General features: G+C 38.3%; 1 protein-coding gene across 5 annotated transcripts in view; it reads right to left on the bottom strand.

The window, feature by feature from the left end:
• Nucleotides 1–461: 461 nt before the first annotated feature.
• The window catches only part of LOC100259293 (guanine nucleotide exchange factor SPIKE 1), an 84431-nt gene continuing 63574 nt past the window's right edge, over nucleotides 462–21318 (bottom strand). For 4 of the 5 annotated variants that reach the window (XM_010657758.3, XM_059740540.1, XM_010657760.3 and 1 more), the window contains 10 exons: nucleotides 19398–19473; nucleotides 19107–19217; nucleotides 11893–12075; nucleotides 11157–11300; nucleotides 10757–10930; nucleotides 10217–10564; nucleotides 9794–10126; nucleotides 9507–9692; nucleotides 1150–2124; nucleotides 462–868 (listed from right to left, as the gene is read on the bottom strand). In XM_010657758.3, the coding sequence (XP_010656060.1) occupies nucleotides 614–868; nucleotides 1150–2124; nucleotides 9507–9692; nucleotides 9794–10126; nucleotides 10217–10564; nucleotides 10757–10930; nucleotides 11157–11300; nucleotides 11893–12075; nucleotides 19107–19217; nucleotides 19398–19473 (2785 nt within the window). In that variant the 3' untranslated portion in view covers nucleotides 462–613. The remainder of the gene's footprint in view (nucleotides 869–1149; nucleotides 2125–9506; nucleotides 9693–9793; nucleotides 10127–10216; nucleotides 10565–10756; nucleotides 10931–11156; nucleotides 11301–11892; nucleotides 12076–19106; nucleotides 19218–19397; nucleotides 19474–21318) is intronic. The other variant, XM_010657759.3, reaches the window with a different exon arrangement.

Here is a 21318-nt window from a genome sequence, read left to right as displayed (position 1 = left end):
ATAATGATTCTAGAAAATGTTTTTAACCTTTGTAAAAGCATCCCTATAACCCTTTCCATGCATGCTTGTTGCACCTTTGTTTGTATTACCCCACTTACTCTATTCCTTAAAGGCATACAAACCTTTTACATAAAAATAAAAATAATAATTATGGGAATTGATACAAATTTGTTATAAGCAATTTTTTTTCCTTGGTATTTTCTTGAGCTAAACATAATGTGAATGATTATTAGAAATCACTTCAAATCATCATATAGATTTTTAAAAATAATTCTTATCATCCTATCAAATTTTAAAAACAATTCTATAATATTTGTAAAACACTTAATTTTTTTAAGAAAACAATTCTAACGCTCTGGAAAGTCACTGGCAAGCGGCCTCTCTAAAAATATGGATAAGAGTTACCGTGCATAACTTACAACTTACAAAAGCAGGCGAAGGTTGCATTATAGGCAACAATATAACATGAAAAACACTAGTCAAATAAATGGCCAAATGTGCACATTCCAAAAACAAAAGGAAAAAGAGAAAAAAGGAAGCCTAACAGACAAAGCACAAATGATATGAACACATTGCAGCAGCAATACAGGAACAAGCAAATGCTACAACATAATCAGAGTTCTGAGAGGATGGCAGGAATGTAGTGGGATAGCTCCGCAGTGAGAGACTGAAACCCATTCACAAGTTGTGTGTGGAAATCCTGGTCTTCCTCTCCAATCAACCTGAAGTGTACCCGGATGGCACGTTTGCATACAGCCATGAATTCAAGGAGGGCAGCAATGAGTTGCTGAAGCTCCTGGGAACGCAGCCTTGTTGCAGGCTCACCCGAAAGAAAGGCCGTGCACACACTCAGCACTCCACTGTTCACCTGCAAAAGTGCAGTTTGTCCTGATATTAATGCCATAGGAAGGAGGGATCAATTCAGATAGTCTTGCTAAACTAGATGAAGACAAATGAAAATATGGTCTAGTGACAGGAGAAAGAAAAACGAAAGCCCTGTAGAGGAAATTTAGGAAATTTGTGACCGAGGAAAACCAATTGAGTTAAAATCTTATGACATAAGCAAAATATTGGTTTGGATTGACAACAGTGGTTACAAGGAAAAAGGAAAAACAAAACGGGAAACAAAAAGGGGTCCATGCAACTCACTTGAACTGCAACACTGCCTTGGAGTATTCTCTGTAGGCTTTGGAGGCGTGGGAGTTGATCCCCTTCAGAGCTGCGAGGCTCTTCAAGCTCATTGCGTAATGCAGCTGTCCGAGTTTCAATCATTCCAATTGCATTCTCAACAGGGGAGAATTCTAGAGATTCAGATTTAATCACCAAGAGCCTATTCACTAGGGCTGGGAATGAGCCCTCAGTCTGAAGAACTGTTCGCCGTTTCCATTGGTCTTCCAAACCCCCTTGGGTCTTGCCATTTTTCGTAAATGGGGTATCAAACAAGAAACGATCAAATACACGTGCACGAATGGTTCCAGTGGAAAGAGAAAAAATTCTCTCCCTTCTGCTTCCCAGATCCTCATCTTCCATGACTGGATCAACAGCAGTTATTTGCAGATAGCAGACTCCAGCCTGCAAGTCATCTGCTTTGACTTGTCTAGAGTCAGGAATGATGTGGAGAGTGTGATTACCATCCATCCTAGACTCGTATATATGACTAAGTTTCTCCATAATGTCACCCAGCCGTACATCACGAGGCTCTCGGTATACATATTCCTTTTTATCCAGCTTCCCAAATTTTTCACCATAGAATCCCACCCTATAGTAGGTGGCATCAGTGAATGGTATTGGGCTTGATTCCTGCTCAAGGATTGATTCATAAATGTTAGTTAGCAAAGTGTGGCATTTGGCCAGCTGTCCATATGCCCTCCTGCTTTTATAAACTGGAATTACAAGTTCCAGAATGCTGGCACAGAAATGATGAAGCTCAGCTTGAGAGAAAAGCTTATTTGCAAGCTGTAGGTATTTCACGGCAGAGTCCACAGTGAGTTTTGAAGCACCATATCCCTCTACTTCTGCTGCAGATGCCTCAGAAGTAATCTCCCTGCTGACCATGGGGCAAATTTTACGTAAAGCAGTCACGTGATCTCTGCTCCAGACACCATCATTTCTACCCACAAGAGCCTACAATAGATCCAGCATACAATTGGGTAAATAACAGACTATCTAAGCATCAATATGCAGGTTACTGAGTTATCTTTCTAGGTGGCCACTTCAAGATGACCATTTTCCCATTAGTTTCTAAAGGACCTAAACCACATCAATTGGTAATAATTTTAGGTAATTCAGGCAGTCAGCCTTGCATTTTCCATAAATGATTTAAGAAATTTTTGGGGGAACTCACTACTTCCAAACCACAGAAACCCACTTCAGAATAAAACATTAGTTAACCACAATACATATAGAAGTAGAAGACCGAAAACATTGTGATTGAGGATAATCATTTTTTTACTTGTGCTGTGCCGTTTCATACTATTCAGGCTGTTACCAGCCTGGAAATCATTTTTGCTTTAAGAAACCAGAACAGAGACATGAAATTCTTTTCAGTGAGAAGTATGCTAATACTAAAAGTCATTGTTCAACAAACAACATGCAAATATAAGCTACCAATTTGTTAATGCAAGTACTTTATCAGTAAAAGCATTTGTCAAGCTACCAATTTGACCCAAAAACTTAAACTGTTCAGTAATGGCCAAAAAGGTATATTACACAACCTTGGGTTAAAGCCTACACAACTTGCCTCACAGGTAGCCTTAGGCTTGCACGTGGGTTCAATAAATAAGGAAAATAAACATCAATAAGGTTCAAACTCATGACCTGCCATAAACCAAAGCCCTGGTATGATGTTAAGATAACAATTTGATCCATAACCTAACAACATTAATTAAAATATAGTTTTATAGTTTATTAAAATCTTCAAGCACTTGAGCACCAGAATTGGCAGAAAGAAGGCCAATCATTTTGTATTCTAGTCAATAATTCACGTTCTCACTCAAATATAAGACCAATGAACCTAACAAATTTCCACATGCATCAAGTAGGCATATTTATAGCTAAAAGTACCTAGGTCATAAGGCTTGAGAAACCGAGAAATGAGTACCAAAAATGATGCATGTTTCAGCTAAATTTTAGCCAAGTAACAAACATGTACAAAAAACCATGTAATATTATGTATCACTATTGCACTTACTTGCTTAGGGAAAATTAAATGTGCATTTTAGAGGGATCTGTATGCAAGCAAATGATGAGGTTTAGTAGGAATAAAACAAGGGCGACAATGACATTGTCCTTGTAATACCCAGTAGTAATGAATTAAATAAGCAATAATAATTATCCTAGTACTTAACCTTAAACGTGTTTAATTAAAGGCTAAAACTAGTTTAATGCTAATATTGTTTAATTATGAATTAAACTTTGATTAAGGTTAAGTGTGATTAGTTAACCGCTTAAGCATGTGTATTAGCTTCTTGGGGGCTAATCAGAATTGAGAAAACTTAAGGGACTAATGGGCAGCTGCAAAACATAAAATATCACAAGTATAAGGACTAAGTTGCAATATGGGAAATTGGTGGTTAGTGGCAGCCTTAGACCCTGCCACCTCATGCATGCCTACTTAAGACTTGTTGAATATAATGTATTTATAGTGTACAATCTTTCTTTCCTTTCTTAATATAGGTCACATATATGGTAGTTAGTTCAACCTAACTTTGTATATATATTTAGTCTTGTATATATATTTCTCTATAGTAAGAAGTTAATTATATGAATGAGAATTAAGGTTTTCTCTCTCTCTCTTTCAACATGGTATCAGAGCCAAGCGAGAAAACTTTATTCTTTCTGGTTTACCCGTGTAATTAATTCCGAGAATCCGTCCAGTGACCATGTTTTATTCTGGTCACCTTTTCCATCTCCCAAAGCTTTCCGATCAGTCATATTGTGGTCAGAAAACCCTCATCACCGTCAACATTTTTCCGGCGATATTTTCCGAAGACTTTTCCTTCAATTTTTTTTTTTCCGATGATATTTTCTGACACCGACCACATGATCAGGAGAGCAAAGAGAAGATCTGCAACTTTTCTCAAAGCACCGGAGCCAAAAAGCCGATCCACGCGCCTCCCACGTGTTGTTTTTCTCTGGCAGCCTGAATCCCACACGCCGGCGCGCGAGGGCGCGTGGCCCACTTTCTGGTGCAGAGCTTCTACCAGCAGGCTCGTCCAGTACCATCATTGGATGATGTGTTCGCTCATCTCTTATGCCTCTCCTCTACTCAGACCTTGTCGACTGATGGTCCTTCAGATTCATCTGTGTTAGCCTCTCAGGTTAACTCTCGAGGAGGACGTAGTGGTAATCGAGGTCGAGGACAACGTCCTCAATGCACCTATTGTAATAAGCTTGGTCACACTCGAGATCGTTGCTATCAGTGACATGGACGGCCTCCTCACACTGCCTACATTGCTCAACCATCTAATCCTCTGCTATCTCCACCTGACTCCGCTGCGAGCTCCACATCTCAGAGTATCACCCTTACTGGTAGTGATTATGATGCCTATCTCCGATATCAGGCAGCTACATCAACTTTTGTTTCTTCTGTTGCTCAGACCGGTAATGTCTATGTTTGCTTTACTCAGTCTCCTTCTCTTAGCCCATGGATTCTAGATTCTGGAGCATCTGATTATATCTTTTGTAATAAGCACCTTTTCTCCTCTATTATTACTACCTCTGCCTTGCCTACTGTTACTTTAGCTAATGGTTCCCAAACTATGGCTAAAGGTATTGGTTGGCTCATCCTCTCCCTTCCCTTCCTCTCCATTCTGTCATTTATGCCCCTGAGTGTCCTTTTGATCTTATTTCCATCAGCAAAAGAACTCGCACTCTTAACTGTTCTATCACTTTTTCTGATAAATATGTGATCTTGCAGGACCGGAGTATGGGGAAGACGATTGGCATAGGGCGTGAGTCTCAAGGCCTCTATCACCTCACATCACCTTCATCTCCTGCAGCTTGCATTTCCACCGATGCTCCTCTTCTCATTCACAGTCGTCTGGGTCATCCTAGTCTATCCAAGTTCCAGGAGATGGTCCCTCGTTTTTCCACTTTGTCGTCGCTTGCGTGTGAGTCGTGTCAGCTTAGGAAACATACTCGTGTCTCGTTCCCAAAGCGTTTGAATAATCGGGCAAAGTCTCCTTTTGAACTTGTCTACACTGATGTTTGGGGTCCGTGTCGGACCGCATCTACTTTAGGATTTCAGTATTTTGTCACTTTCATTGATGACTATTCAAGATGTACTTGGCTATTTTTAATGAAAAATCGAGTTGAGTTATTCTCTATTTTCCAGAAATTTTATGCTGAAATCCAAACACAATTCAATGTTTCTATTCGAGTGTTACGCAGTGACAATGCTCGGGAATATTTTTCTACACCCTTTACTTCTTTTATGTCCCAACATGGGATCCTCCATCAGTCATCTTGTGCTCATACTCCTCAACAAAATGAGGTTACTAAAAGTAAAAACCGACATCTTGTTGAGACAGCTCGTACCCTCCTTCTCCATAGTCATGTTCCTTTTCGTTTTCGGGGGGATGCTGTTCTTACAGCCTGTTACTTGATTAATCGTATGCCCTCATCTATATTACATGACCAAATCCATCATTCCCTCATTTTTCCTACCCAATCTCTTTATTTCCTTCCTCCTTGTGTCTTTGGCTGTACTTGTTTTGTTCATACTCTCACACTTAGACAGGACAAGCTCTCCGCCAAGGCTACGAAATGCATCTTCTTGGGATACTCTCGACTTCAGAAGGGCTATCGTTGTTATTCCCTTGACACTCATCGTTATTTTCTCTCCGCTGATGTCACCTTCTTTGAGGACTCTCCATTCTTCTAATCCTCTGAATCTCTTCCCATTTCTGAAGTATTGCCACTTCCCTATATATCCCTCCCTTCACATGCGCTCTCTCGTCCTCTTCAGGTTTATCATCGTCGACATCGTGTTGTTGCTCCTCCTCTCTCTTCAGCTGAGGTACCTGATGACTCACCTCCTGTCCCACCAATTTCTCCTACCCCTGCCCTGTCATCTACTGACCATTTGCCTATTGCTCTTCGGAAAGGTAATCGATCTACTCGTAATCCTCATCCTATTTATAATTTTTTGAGCTACCATCGATTATCTTCATCCTATTCTGCCTTTGTCTCTACTTTATCCTCTGTTTCTCTTCCTAAGAGCACTAGTGAGACACTTTCTCATCCTGGGTGGCGACAGACAATGGTTGATGAAATGGCTGCTCTGCACTACAATGGCACATGGGATCTTGTTTCTTTACCTCTTGGTAAATCTACAGTTGGATGTCGTTGGGTCTACACTGTTAAAGTTGGTCCTGATGGTCAGGTTGATCGCCTTAAGGCCCGCTTGGTTGCTAAAGGTTATACTCAGATTTATGGTTGTGATTATGGTGACACCTTCTCTCCTGTTGCCAAGATTGCTTCTATTCGCTTATTTCTCTCCATGGCAGTTATGTGTCATTGGCCTTTTTATTAGTTGGATATTAAGAATGTTTTCCTTCATGGTGAACTTCTCGAGGAAGTGTATATGGAGCAACCACCTGGTTTTATTGCTTGGGGGAAGTCTGGTTTAGTGTGCAAGTTACGCCGCTCTCTATATGGCTTGAAACAGTCTCCTCGGGCATGGTTTGGGCGTTTTAGTTCAGTTGTTCAAGAGTTTGGAATGCTTCGGAGTGAAGCAGATCATTCAGTTTTCTATCATCATAACTCTTCGAGCCAGTGCATCTATTTGGTAGTTTATGTGGATGACATTGTCATTACAGGCAGTGATCAAGAGGGTATCCAAAGACTAAAGCAACACCTTTTCAACCACTTTCAAACCAAAGACTTGGGCAAACTCAAGTACTTTCTGGGACTTGAAATAGCTCAATCCAGTTCAGGTGTGGTTATGTCACAAAGGAAGTATGTCTTAAACATCTTGGAAGAAACAAATATGTTAGAATGTAAACCTGTTGACACTCCTATGGATCCAAATGTCAAACTTGTACCAGGACAGGGAGAGCCTCCAAGAGATCCTGGGAGATATCAATGACTTGTAGGCAAACTGAACTACCTCACCATCACTCGGCCAAACATCTCTTTTCCTGTGAGTGTGGTTAGTCAATTTCTACAGTCACCATGTGACAACCATTAGGATGCTGTGATCCGCATTCTTCAATATATAAAAGGAACACCAGGCCAAGATATGTTGTATGAAGACAGGGGGGGTCATACCCAAATTGTTGGTTACATAAATGCAGACTGGGTTGGTTCACCCTCAGATAGGCATTCCACCTCAAGGTATTGTGTTTTTATTGGAGGTAACTTCATATCCTGGAAGAGTAAGAAACAAAATGTAGTGGTCATATCAAGCGCCGAAGTTGAGTATCGAGCTATGGCTATGGCAACATGTGAACTCATATGATTGAGGCAACTCCTTCATGAATTGAGATTTGAAAAAGATGAATAGATAAAGCTAGTCTGTGACAATCAGGCCGCATTACATATTGCATCCAATCCAATCTTTCATGAAAGGACCAAGCATATTGAAGTTGATTGTCACTTCATTAGAGAGAAGATCGCATCAGGGTGTGTTGCTACAAGTTTTGTTAATTCAAATGATCAACTAGCAAACATCTTCACTAAATCTCTCAGAGGTCCTAGGATTAAATACATTTGTAACAAGCTTGGTGCATATGACATATATGCTCCAGCTTGAGGGGGAGTGTTGAATATAATGTATTTATAGTGTACAATCTTTCTTTCCTTTCTTAATATAGGTCACATATATGGTAGTTAGTTCAACCTAGCCTTGTATATATATTTAGTCTTGTATATATATATCTCTATTGTAAGAAGTTAATCATATGAATGAGAATTAAGGTTTTCTCTCTCTCTCTCTCTCTTTCAACAAGACTCTTTATAAGGGCTGCCAGCCCTCATTTTCTGCCATTCTCTGCAACAATCTGGTGGGTTTAGAGAGAGTAGAGAGAGAGTGAAGAAATCAAGGTGAGGAAGAAGATAAAGTTAGTGATTTTGGTAGATTTGGGTTCCAAATGATAATTTTGCAGCAAGCTAGAGGTAAAGTTTGTTTAAAAACTGAGTTTAATTAGTTATAAGCATGTTTTAATCATAAATCAAAGTTAATTAACGTTTTAATTTTTTTAATTTAAGTATCTTTTGATGGAAGAATCAGCATGCTTGTTTGTTTAGTTTACTTTAATTGAAAAATAGATTGATGAATCATGTGATTAATCAGGTTTATCTATACACCTGAAGCTTGCTAATGGATTAAGTTTAAGGAGAATCAGAATAATTAGTGTATGCTAATTAATCAAGGAATATCAGTATGCTTAGGAAAGATTAATCCACCTTAAAATTGATTTGAAAACTTCCAGGTATGTAGATTAGAGAATATGAAAATTAAAATTAGCAATAGTAAATTGTTAAAATTAGCAATAAGGGAAATGTCATAAGCCTTAATTATGTAACTTTTATGGTTGGGAAACCTAGATTATGTTGTTTCATTTCTAGTTGCTTTTATCCCTCCTTCGGCACTACCATTTACTAACATCACAAATGTTGCTAAAGACGAGCATCCCATCATCCTAAATCTCCAGCTAGTACCTAACTCCTTCCTTTTTAGTGCTTGATCTGAAAAGCCCCAGTCCACATGATCATGCCTCTTCAAAATCGATCTTAAAAACAACCCCTCTCCTAATCATCCCTTTTCATCCATTGTTTTGTTGGCTATCAATAATGCATCTAGAATTTGCCTCCTTAACAAAAACTCCTTAGGAGAAATGAATTGTATTGTGAAGGACTCCACAAATATGACTTGATAAGACATTGGCTACAATCTTGTACAAACTTGTGAGCAGGCTGATGGGTCTGAGTTTTGAAATTTTGTTAGTCTGTCTCCTTTTCTGCACAAGAGCTATGAAGGTAGCATTGGTACTTTAATTTATTACCCCACTATTGTAAAACTCCATGAACACTCTTAATAAATCTTCCTAGTTTTTATCATTCAGAAGGGTGATACTAGATCATACATATCATTGGAGTCAAACAGAAGAACAAAAATGCTGCCCTAGCATTACATCTAGCTAATCATAGTTTTCTGGATGCCAACAAATTCACAGCAAATGTTCCTACATATGTTTTGTAGAAAGGCTAATCACAGTCATCTAATGAGGGAAATAACCTGTTGCAATATTCTTGGTAGGCGGCCAGGTGTTTGTTCTAACTACATTGTTGAATACATACAGCAGAAGAAGAGAATAATTTATCGATCATTCCACCATTCTCAAGTATTATCAATAAAACTATAATATTTACTCCTTAATATCAACCCATGGGGATCTATTGGCATGGTCAGACCTTCAAGTCCTCAAGCATTGCATTCATTTTTAAACACCATATATGTCAGTCACATCAATTGCATTGCAAGCACCATAACAGTAGTTTACCTGCATCACAACACCAGCAACAGCAACTGCACACTGTGCAGCCTCAGCCCAAGATTGCATCTCTTGATGTGCATCACATAAATGCAGTAACCACATTATGTGAAGATCTGGGACAGGGGCAAATGCCAATGCAAGTTTGTGGAAGCTCTCTGCTGCTGAATATCTATCCATAGTCATGACAGAAGCCTGTGAGGAAAAAGAAAATGTAGGTGGAGGTATAAAGTTAGTTTAACAGCATGTGTCTATTCCTCGGATGCTAAAGCTGCCAATAGGATGTAAGAGTTTACCAACAGTGCATGTTCAAGGCTAGCATCAAGGGCCAAAAGAAGACTGTCAGAGAGGTATTTCACCTCAGACAAGGACCACTGGTTCTCTGACAATTTTTCTGGAATTACAACAAGAGCATTCTCAGGTAGCCCACACTCCCTTAATAGGTTGGGACTCCTAGCTTCATCTGCCATTTCTTCCAATGATTTTCGCAGACGCCGTGCTTCACCACTCTCTTCCAGTGTCCCATCAGATTTCATCTGAGTCACTTGCACATCAGACATCAACTCCGACAACGTAATTGTCAACATGACTCTTAACCTCGCTGTCTGCATAAAGTAATAGAAGGAGCTCTGCAAAAAGAGGGAAAAAAAGAAAAGGTAATTTAAGTCATAAAATAAGATCAACAAGAATGAAACTCCTATAACTATAAATAAATATACCCTGACGAGTATCAGGAGCCCAATAACAGCTCTTTTCCTGATGTTATCATTTCGAAAAACTGCAAGGCGAAGAAGATGGAAGGCGACTTGTTTTAAGAAACGATCATTCTCCCTTGACATCAGTGTTGCTCCATGAAGATTGAAGACACTGTTGAACACAGGAAATAAAGCTTTCCAAAAAACGAGAGGTTGATTACGCAAGAAGAAGCTCATAAATACGGATGTGATGCAATCAAGTTTTCCAAAGTCAGTCGCAATGCTGTGGGATGCTGCAGTTGTGGAAAATTTCTCAGTTATTTCCAAAACCTGAAGACTGACAGCAGCACTCAAGTTCTCTTCCCAAAGTTCCTGAAGGAATATGGCAGTTATCAGCTGACTAAAATAACCAAAAATCATCAACTGAACAAATCTAGAAAAAATGACAATTGGTTTTTGGAGAGAGTATGGATGCTTTAGAGATTAACAAAGAATAATGATAAACCACATATATGCAATTATTATCTTCTCCATTATACTAGTAATTTCCACAGAAAGTTATACCAGTTTTTGCCTTAACATTGGGTGCAAGGATTCTCTTAGCGCTTGGGTTGAAGCACCAATTCTAGAAGATTGTGCCTGTGCAAGAGCTTCTCTCAAAGAATATGGCTGGCTGGGAGAGCTTAAATGAGAATTGACTCTCTGCCACAAATAACCATTCTCAGGTGTTCCCTGAGGCTGCAATAGAGAAACTCAAGACATGAGTATATATTAAGAGGTGAAATTTCCTTTCTCTGGAATAGAAAATTCTTCCACAAGCTCAAGTTAAGAAGCTACTGAATGATGAAAGTAAAATTTAAGGAACAGAAAGATGACCTTAAGTATAACAAGAACTAATCATAGAGAGAACATATCAAAGCACTAAATTTTTGGAGTAACAAAAGCAAATGCAAAATGTAATTACTCTGACTTCTTGTCGTGATGCCTCAGATAGATAGTTGTTAATAGCAGGCGAGAGTCTATCTGAGTACTTTGGGGACACAGGTCCATCCCCAGAAGGGCTGCGAGAACTACAGCCAATAAGCATGCTATCTGCAGGTTTTCTGTGCTGTAAAATATATAATACAAAATTAGCACCTAGGAAATAAAGAGCTGAAGCAGCGATCTAGAAATACATTTGTATGAAATAAAAACATAATGTATATATATATATCTTTTTATTAGACACCAGTACCAAAGGAGGGGGAAAATCCTAGCTCTGAAGGAAAACCCTACATGGCCAAATCTCTCTTAAATGATGTAAAAAACCTTATAAAGGAAACGCACCCTTTAATCCTTCATGGAAGAATATTGTCATCAGAAAAACCTATTTCAATGCCCAAGTTTGACAGCTGCTTGGTTGTTCTTGAGTAGCTATACTACTTGACAGATCCACCTAAGTAATATTATCTTTCACATTCTTTCATGTACAATATTTTGTCAAACGCAACGCCACAGACAACATCTATTTTGCTGTATTCTCTATTAGAAACCTAGGATACAGGAAAAGGCCTAATTGTGGCAGGACCACACTACTAAATTAGAGAATACAACAACAATTCATGGTTAATCAATCTTAATGCCATAACGAGACAATTAGCATCCAGTAAACTCAAGTAACATGATAAAAATGGAAATCAAATTTTCAAATAAATAGGAACCTCAAAAAGAATTAGGCATTCCTCCAAGAGTTTGAAAAATAATCTTGTTCGAGCAATGCTTTGCTGCCAAGCCTTGACAAGTGATGCATCATCCAGATTGCGCACAATTTGCAGAATAACTATTACTACTTCACGCTTTTCAACAGCATTTAGGTTGTAAAAGACAGGCATCTCATCTAGAATCTGCAGATGCCATAAGTTAATAATCAGTTACAAAGGAGAAAAAAAGTACTTTCATTGTGCACTTTTCAACAGCATTTACGTTGTAAAAAACAGGCATTTCATTGTGGAGAGACAAACAGGCAGTCGATAAATAGATGGGTAAGGGACCCACACTTTGAGACATCTAGCTAACCATAGCTCTAACACTATGTTAAGCTACCAACTTTTCCTAAATATAAGTTAATATTTGAGCTCATAATGTATGTCATGCTCCAACAACAAGTAAATCATTTTTTTTTTCTTTCTTTTTAATAGGCAAAGGAACAATAATTAAAAATGTCAATCAAAAAGAAGGCAGACCCCAAGAACACACAAGGCCAAAGGGCAAAAGAGGAACGGTAAACATACTAGTGTAACCCCACCCAATCCACAAATTCTAGCATGGAAAAGCAACTCATTTTCATACAAAATTTGGACCAAAGAAAGGAGTTTGGATAAAAGAATCCATTGATGATTGAATCTAATGTTCCAAAAATTCTTCAATTTCTTTTCTTGATAAGCACACAGTAACAAAACTTATAAATAAGAAAAGACAAAATACAAAAAGGCTGAAACTAAGGCACGACAAAGTACACAGGGGGTATACTAGCGGCACTAAGCAAACAAAACAACAAAAGAAGGGCACAACACCTTCTCACACCTACTTAGCTCCTAAACAATGAATAAAATCCATCATATTCACAGAAGACCCTTCTATATGATGATTAACACAATTCGAAAAACCATGCATAAAAAGGGATTTGAGAGATTATTTTGAAGCTTCAACATTGTCAAAAGCTATTTGCTTTCTCTCTCACAAATGGTCCCTAAAACAAGGGGCAACTAACCAAGCTCTCTTCCGCCTGTTTCCTACATAGAACCTGTTCCAACTTAGCAACATCATTTCAAAAGAAGAATGCATCACCCACTTAACCCAAACATAGAATTCAGTTGCCACATGCTTCTTGCTATAACACAATGAAAAAGCAAGTGATCAATTGATTCTTCTTCCCTTTTACATAGATAACATCTATTCCCTAAAGACACTCTTCTTTTCAACCGATCCAATATCTATATTTTCCTCAAGTTGCTTTTCATACCAAAAAAAAAGGAAGAAAAAAACTCTAACTGAGAACTTTCCACTTCTTGAATATGACCAAATCATCCAGTCCTCAATATCTCATCTTGCTACTTGCTTTTGAAGATTTCGCAAGAATGCATCCACCACCTCGAACTCCCAATCATGGAACTATCCTTTGAGATGCAAGGGCTCTAATGTCCTCCCTCCCCATTTTGCTCCCACGAATATTTTGAGCTAGCTATGGCAAATAAGGCAAGGAAGGAGTCGTTTAGCAAAGTGCCGCCACACCACTTATTTGTCTAAAACTCTCTTACAATGAAGCAAACTTTGTTTTTAAAAACCTCCCATCTTTTTCTCATAGTCTTTTGTAAACCAACACCTTAACCTTCCCTTAGCACCTTAAAACACCAACCTCCCCTTTCCTCCCCAACAATCACTTGCTTCAACATTGACTCCCTTTTTGAGGCAAATCTCTAGCTACATTTGTCCAAAAGAGCAATATTGAAAATAGATGGATTCTTAATGCCAAACCCACCCCTCCCCACCCCTTTCTTTTCCTTTTTTCTATATTAGCCATGCACACTATATACCAATTGACTAGATGAGGTTTTTTTTCTTTAAAGTGTTGCCCCACAAGACATATCTTTAAATCATCTCAAGTCTTAAGCATACCCTTCTTGGAATTACTAACAAGCAATAGAGTGGCAAGCTACCATATACTTTTAATTAGAGTGAGTTTCCCCTCTTTTGACAAGTACTATCTCTTCCACAAGGCTAATCTTTTCCAGAATCTCTCCTCCACCATGTCCTATATTGCCGCCAATTTGAAAGGGGCTCCCAAAGGAAGGCTCAAATTTGTGGAATGAAGCCCTCCCACCAATCATCCTAACTCAAACGCTAGCTCGTCCAAATTATCAACCCTTCAAACTAAAATAATCTTACTATTTTCTATATTAACTTTCAACCCATAAATTGCCTCAAATCACATAAGAGCATGGTTCAAAGTTGTGAAATCGATCACTGACTCAGAGGATCCTAAGACACATCAATCTCGGTGTCTCGGTTTGGTATCGAGCGATACGCAAAATGAAATAGTTAAAAAATTCAAAAAATTATAAAAGTATTATGTAAATTATAAGAAAAATAAGTATAATTAAATAAGGTAAAAAATTCATAAAACAAATTGTCTCACAATTAATATTGTTTAAATAGTTATAAAAGCATTTGTTAATTTCCAAACGTAGGTAGGGTAGCATGGAGGAGTTGGTTTCTGAGATTAGTTGTAGGGTAGGGTAGCAACCAACTTCTTGCTTAGGGCTTCCTCTAGGGAAGTCTTACAATTCGGAGGCAATTTAGGATGGGGTTGAAGAAGTAATACATCTCTGAAGGGGGAATGATTACAGTGATTCGTAACACGTTATCCAATTTGCCAATTTACTTCATGTCTTTGTTTAGCATCCTGACCAACATCAGATTAAGGTTAGAGAAGATACAAAGGAGCTTCCTTTAGGGAGAAGGAACCCTTGAGAACAAACCGCACTTAGTGAAGTGGTCGACTGTTTGTAAGGCCAAGTCGAAAGATAGCCCAGGAGTTAGATCTCTCTCTTTTTGCTAAACAAAGCTTTTCTTTGCAAATGGAGTAGGCATAATTCTTGTGAAAGGGACATGCTCTAGAAGAAGGTCATAGGTGGAAAATATGGGAAGAGAGGAAAAAGGTGGTTGGTGTCCTTGTGAGGTAAGAGACACTTGTGGGGATGATTTATGGAAAGCTATAACAAAGGAATGGGATCTCTTCAACACGAGTCTTTTTTAAGTAGGTAGTAGAAGCAGAGTGTAATTTTGGAAGGATAGATGGAGTGAGGAGCCTTTATGTGTGTCATTTCCATCATTGTTTGCCATAATTGAGTCGAAAAAGCCATGGGTGGCAGGTTTATAAGAGCCAAAGGGGCAAGGAGAAGACTAGAATCCCTATTTTGCAAAGAATTTAAATGATTGAGATTGGATACCATGGAGTGCTTTTTGTCTAAACTCTAAGGAAAGTCAATGAATAGGGAGGAGGAGGATAGAGCCTTTTGGAATGGTGTTGGTCTAAGATTTAAACACTTATGCAGAATATATATTTTGGGTTGCTGGAACACACGTTTTATTGATGAAGAGTGCTGAATTTATACATGAGTTTGTAACTGAAATGACATTAGATTAGCAGAAAATCAAGCTACTAGATAATGAGAAACTACTTCCTATAAAATAGAAACCAAATAACCAAATCTTGACCAAATAAAAACAAGAAAATATTTGGATGTTGCAAACTTTGTTAAGGACTCCAGCTGCAATTTTTAACTTCAAAATTCAAATTCCAGCAGATACTAAGTCAAAATTCAACACTCCTCCTTGACTTAGTAGATGCAAACTCCAAGACTTCCACGTAGAAACTCAAACCAAACTTCGAAAGGGGTATGCTTCTTTAATGCTTTTGTTGGCAATTTGTTGAGCAAATATACAGTTGTACTTGCAGCTTTAGCACAAAAATTTTTAGGTAGATCTTTTTCATGCAGAAGGCATCTTATCATCTCCAAAATCGTTCTATTTTTCCTCTCCACAACTCCATTTTGTTGTGGATTATATGGTGCAGTGAGCTGGTGAACGATGCTCCCTTTCAAGGATGGCGTCTTTTGAGGTCCACCAACATTAGTATGCACCAGTTGCAATTTTTGGGTTGCTCTCCAGTATGTTTTTTTTTTGGAAAGGAAAGTTTAGTTTGCTTCCCATATTGACAAGTAGCACTTATAGGAAAATCTTTTTCTAAGTCAGGAAGTCCTTCAGCTATTTGATTTTTCTTCATGTAGAGCACAACATCATGATGAAAGTGCCCGAGCCTTCTGTGTCAAAGCATTGTTGTGCTATCTTGTTGTAAAATAGCAACATGCTCATCTTCTAATAAATTCAAGGCAAAACTCTTGCCCTTCATTTTTATGTTAAACACCTCTTTGCCTTTAGCATCCTTGATAATGCAATTCCTATCTTCAAAATAAACTTTAAATCCTTTCTCAACGAGCCGTCCAACATTGAGTAAGTTTTGGTCAATGTCAGGCACAAACAAAACATCATAAATGAGTTTCAAACCTGTTTGGCTTTCAATAGCAACCGTTCCTTTGCCCTTCACTAGAATATACTCACCATTTCCAATTCTGACTTTGGAAATAGTTGTTTTATCAAGTTCTCTAAAGAGATCTTGATTATTTGTCATGTGGTTTGTACAACCACTATCCACAAGCCAGCTTTCAGAGGTGCTTTTATTAGCAAAACACGTTGTTGCAAATAATTGCTCCTCCTAACAATAGTCAACTGCTTCACTAGTTTCTTTCTGCTGTTGATTTTTGCAAATCCTCTCCACATGTCCTTGTTTACCACACTTGTTGCATTTCACATCTGGTCTCCACCAACATTTTTGTGGAGAATGATTTGTCTTCTTACAATGAGGACAAGGTGGAAAAACTCCATTTTTTTTGTTGTTGTTACTTAGCTTGTTGTTGTTCATCTTGCCATTTTTATGGCATGCATTTTTCTGCATTCTTGCTTGAAATGCTCCTTCTACAGTATCTCCTTGTCTCATGAGTCTTCTTTGTTCCGCAGCCTCCAAGGAATGTAATAATTCTATCAAGCTAATAGTTGATAGATCCTTTGAATTCTCCAAAGAGGAAATTGTAGCTTCATATTTCTCAGGAAGTGTAACCAATATCTTTTGAACAATCTTCTTATTGGAAAATTCTTTTCCAAGCAACCTAACTTTGTCTGCTATTGAAAGAAGTTGTGCACCATAGTCTTTAACAGCATCAGACTCCTTCATTTTCTTCATTTCAAATTCTAGAATCAAGTTCATCACCTTCATGTTCTTGATTCTTTCATTTCCTTTGTATTCCTCCTTGAGATACTCCCAAATTTTTGCAGCTGAATCAATTTTCATGATTTTTATGAGAATTGATGGTGAAACTGCAGCAAGCAAGCAAGCCTTCGCTTTAGCCTTTCTTGTCTTTCTTTCTTTACACAACTTCATTTAAGCCACAATTGGATTGGCTCCCAAGGGAGGAACTTCATAATTTTCTTCCACTGCTTCCCAAACATCAAGTGCTTGTAGATGAACTGTCATTCTAACAGCCCAAGTTTCATAATTGTCTCCATCAAGAATTGATGGTGCAGCTGTGAGACTTGACACCTCCATTGCTAGATGATTTTAGAAGGTGTTTGGGTTCACTCGTGGTGTTTTGGGTTCACTCACCTCACGGGTTTTTAGGTGTTTAGGCACTCTCAAGGTATTCAGGCTTACTCAACTCACTGGCCCTCAAGATAACTTCAACTCTGATACCACAATGTTGGTCTAAGATTTAAACACTTATGCAGAATATATATTTTGAGTTGCTGGAACACACGTTTTATTGATGAAGAGTGTTGAATTTATACATGAGTTTGTAATTGAAATGACATTAGAATAACAGAAAATCAAGCTACTATATAATGAGCAACTACTTCCTATAAAATAGAAACCAAATAACCAAATCTTGACCAAATAAAAACAAGAAAATATTTGGATGTTGTAGATTTTGTTAAGGACTCCAGTTGCAACATTTAACTTCAAAATTCAAATTCCAGCAGATACTAAGTCAAAATTCAACAAATGGCGATAGCAAAGGGAGTTTTTATTGTAAAAGCCCTTTATTCTATTTTGGAGTCATATTGTGTCATCTCTTTTCCATTTAGGATAATTTAGAACTCTTAGCTTCTGTCTAAGGTAAGCATTTTTTATTAGGAGGCCTATTAGGGTAAGGTGTTGGCTTTGAACCAACTTCAAAGAAAAGATTGATTGTTAGTCAACAAGTGTGCTCTTTGTAATGAGGAGGTCAAATCCATTTATCACATTCTTTTACACTATGGCAAGGCTAGGGTTTTATGGCAATTGTTGCTCTCTTTATTTGGTATTCCTTGGGTTATTTTTGCCTTAATTAGGGAGACTCTTCGAAGGTGGCATGGCTCCTTTGTAGGTAGAAGGCGAAAAAAGGCTTAGAGAGTCGCTTACTTATGCATTTTCTGGATTATTTGGAAAGAAAGAAACCATAGATCATATGAAAATGAGGAGATGTCATATCAAAGACTCAAAAGCACTTTCTTTAACAATCTCTCTCTTTGGCTTAAGGTGTACATAGATGAAGGCTCTATGCCTCTAATTGATTTTGTAGATTGGTTCGGTTCCTATTAAGTAAAGGAGTAGTTTTTTGTTTTCCTTTTTTTTTTTTTTTTTTTTGCCTCTCGATGCCCATTGTATACATTCTGTGTACTCTTGTGCACTAGTTCTTTTGGTGCTTTTAAAATATTCTCTCTTATTTATCAAAAAGTAGGGAACAAAGCCATGGTTGGGGATCAAGGTGTGAGAAGCAGCAATTCTCAAGGATGAGCATTTTTATTCCTCTTGAAGATAAAATTATATGATGGAATGCCTTATGGCTCTTAAAGTTTAAATTTGACAAGTGTGTTGGAGGTAAAAAATAATAATTTGGCAAGTTCTATGATCAAAAGTTTAAATTCATTTTACCAGAATGATACTATGCCTGCATTTTCTCAACCATGAGAACTATTAAGCAGAAAGGTTGAAAATAAAAGTATGTTTGCATACAATGGGAATAATCAAACTATTAGACCTAATTTAGAAACATAAAGATTGTGGAAGGTACATTTCTGCAAGTAGCCATTCCAAAAAGTGGAAAAGAAAAAGAAAGAACTCACGCAGAGGGAGAGGGAGACAGAGAAAGAGAGAAAGAACTCACACAGTGGGAGAAGGGGAGAGAGAGAGAGAGAGAGAGAGAGAGAGGGAGAGAGAGAGAGAGAGGGAGAGAGAGAGATTCCAATAGATAGGAAACAAAACCATAACAATGCTAAGCACCTGGCCAATAAGTGGAAAATATAACTGGGCAATATATAATTTATCCTCATGCTTCTGGTATCGAGAATCAAACTCATGCTTGCACAGGAGGACTACCAAGATTCTAGCTGCCTACAGACAACACACAGCAAGTATTATTACAGGACATCATTATATTGTAAGATCCCAAATCAGATTAGTAATGAATATGCCAATTGAGAAGAGTGAACATATAAAGCATATGCTCAATCCACCAGCTGGACACAACCATTGGAAAAGAGGAATGGTTCAAATTATCCACAGTGAACTCACTTTTGCTCGCTGAGACAAATCATCATGATCCCATGTAAGGAAAAGCTCCTGTATCAAGACAGATGAAAGGTAGTTCCTACATCATGAAGGAGACTTGGTCAAACACATCTGTTTAATCCAAATCATTAGAGATCTATAAAACAAGAACAGTCTGCAGCATACAATTGACATTTTTCTTACATCTAACAAGAAAATAGTATGACAAACATATGAACAAGCCTCCAAAATAGACTATCACCATGAACATAGATACAGTGTTCAGGATAGTAACACTAGGTAAAAAAGACAGAAAATATAGGACATTCTGGCAAATAAAACCATAGATATGAAATATCATTCTGATCCAGCACAATTAACATTCAACTGATCCACTGCCAAAACAGAGGTGGAATCTGATCCATAATGAAGAAATGGTGGGGAGTCTCACCCGTAAACCGCTTGAAACAGTGTCATATTAGTGGGGGCATGGAACGTGGTATTATACCAATACTCCACCCACGGAAGCCATGTCGACCATAGTCTAGGCTTGTCATATGAAAAGCATCAAAGATTTGTCTCCACACAACAATTGACCATCTCTGTTTGTCCATCCATTTGGGGATGATAAGCAGTACTATGACAGAGAGAAGTACCTTGCAACAAGAATAGCTCCATCCAAAATCGACTAAGAAATACTTTGCCACGAACGGTAATAATGGAACGGGGAATTCCATGCAATCTAACAATATCACGAGCAAAAAAACAACCACTGTTTGAGCTGTGAAAGGATGCTTGAGCAGCAATAAGTGAGCGTATTTGCCCAATCGATCCATAACAACTAAGATGGAATCATAACCCTTGGACTTAGAGAGCCTCTCAATAAAGTCCATTGTCACATCATCCCATAATTTTTTTTTGGAATAGGCAGTGGTTGTAGTAACCCAACAAATGACAAAGGACTTTATTTTGTTGGCATACTAGACACATTTCCACAAACTCTTTGATGACATTCTTCATGCCAACCTAAAAAAAATCCCAACTGAGCCATTTGTAAATCCTCTAACCACACTAGCATGGCCCTCTTGAAGAAGTGTTGGAATAAGGGGTGAGACCTTGGGAAGAACTAGGCAGCCCTTGTAGAGGAGAAGGCCATGGTCCAAAGAATACCGAGGATAAGCATTTGGATCAGCCAACAGGCCCTGCCAAATCTTAGCAAGGTGTGGGTCAACTTCGACCTGTGAATTGACTAACAAAGTGTCTAAGTGACTGGGAACCATAAGGGGAGCTAACTCTGTGGAAATGGGGATGTGAGATAGGGCGTCAACTGCCTTATTCTCCAATCCAAGATGAAACTGAATTTCAAAATCGTACCCAAACAGCTTTGCGACCCACTTTTGGTACGACTCATTCACTACTCTTTGCTCTAGCAGAAACTTCAAACTACTTTGGTTTGTTTGCACAATAAAGTGGCAACCAAGTAAGTAGTGATGCCACTTTTGAACTGCAAAGACAATAGCCATTAACTACCTTTCATATATGGACTTTTGTTGCTCCCTTGCTAAGAGGACTTTGCTAAAACAAGCCAATGGTCTTTGACCTTTCATCAAAACAATGCCCAAACCAAACCTTGAGGCATCCGTCTCCACAATGAAGAGCTGAGTGAAATCGAGCAAGGCCAAAATAGGAATTGTTGTCATAGCTGTTTTTAACTTTTGGAAGGTAGTCTCAGCCTTTGGGTTCCAATTAAAAGCATCCTTTTTGAGTTAGCAAGTGAGGGGCCAAGAAATAACTCCATATCCCTTGAAAAATCGATGGTGGTACCCGATCAAACCAAAAATCCTTGCCATTCTTTAACGGATTTGGGTGTGGGCCACTCTACCATGGTCGAAATCTTGTTTTTTTAGGAGGGAGGGGAGCAGGGTTCAGCAACAACCCCCTTGAT

Source organism: Vitis vinifera, chromosome 11 (genome assembly GCF_030704535.1).
Source record: "Vitis vinifera cultivar Pinot Noir 40024 chromosome 11, ASM3070453v1".
Taxonomy (NCBI): domain Eukaryota; kingdom Viridiplantae; phylum Streptophyta; class Magnoliopsida; order Vitales; family Vitaceae; genus Vitis; species Vitis vinifera.
This window is presented reverse-complemented; position numbering and strand designations above follow the sequence as displayed.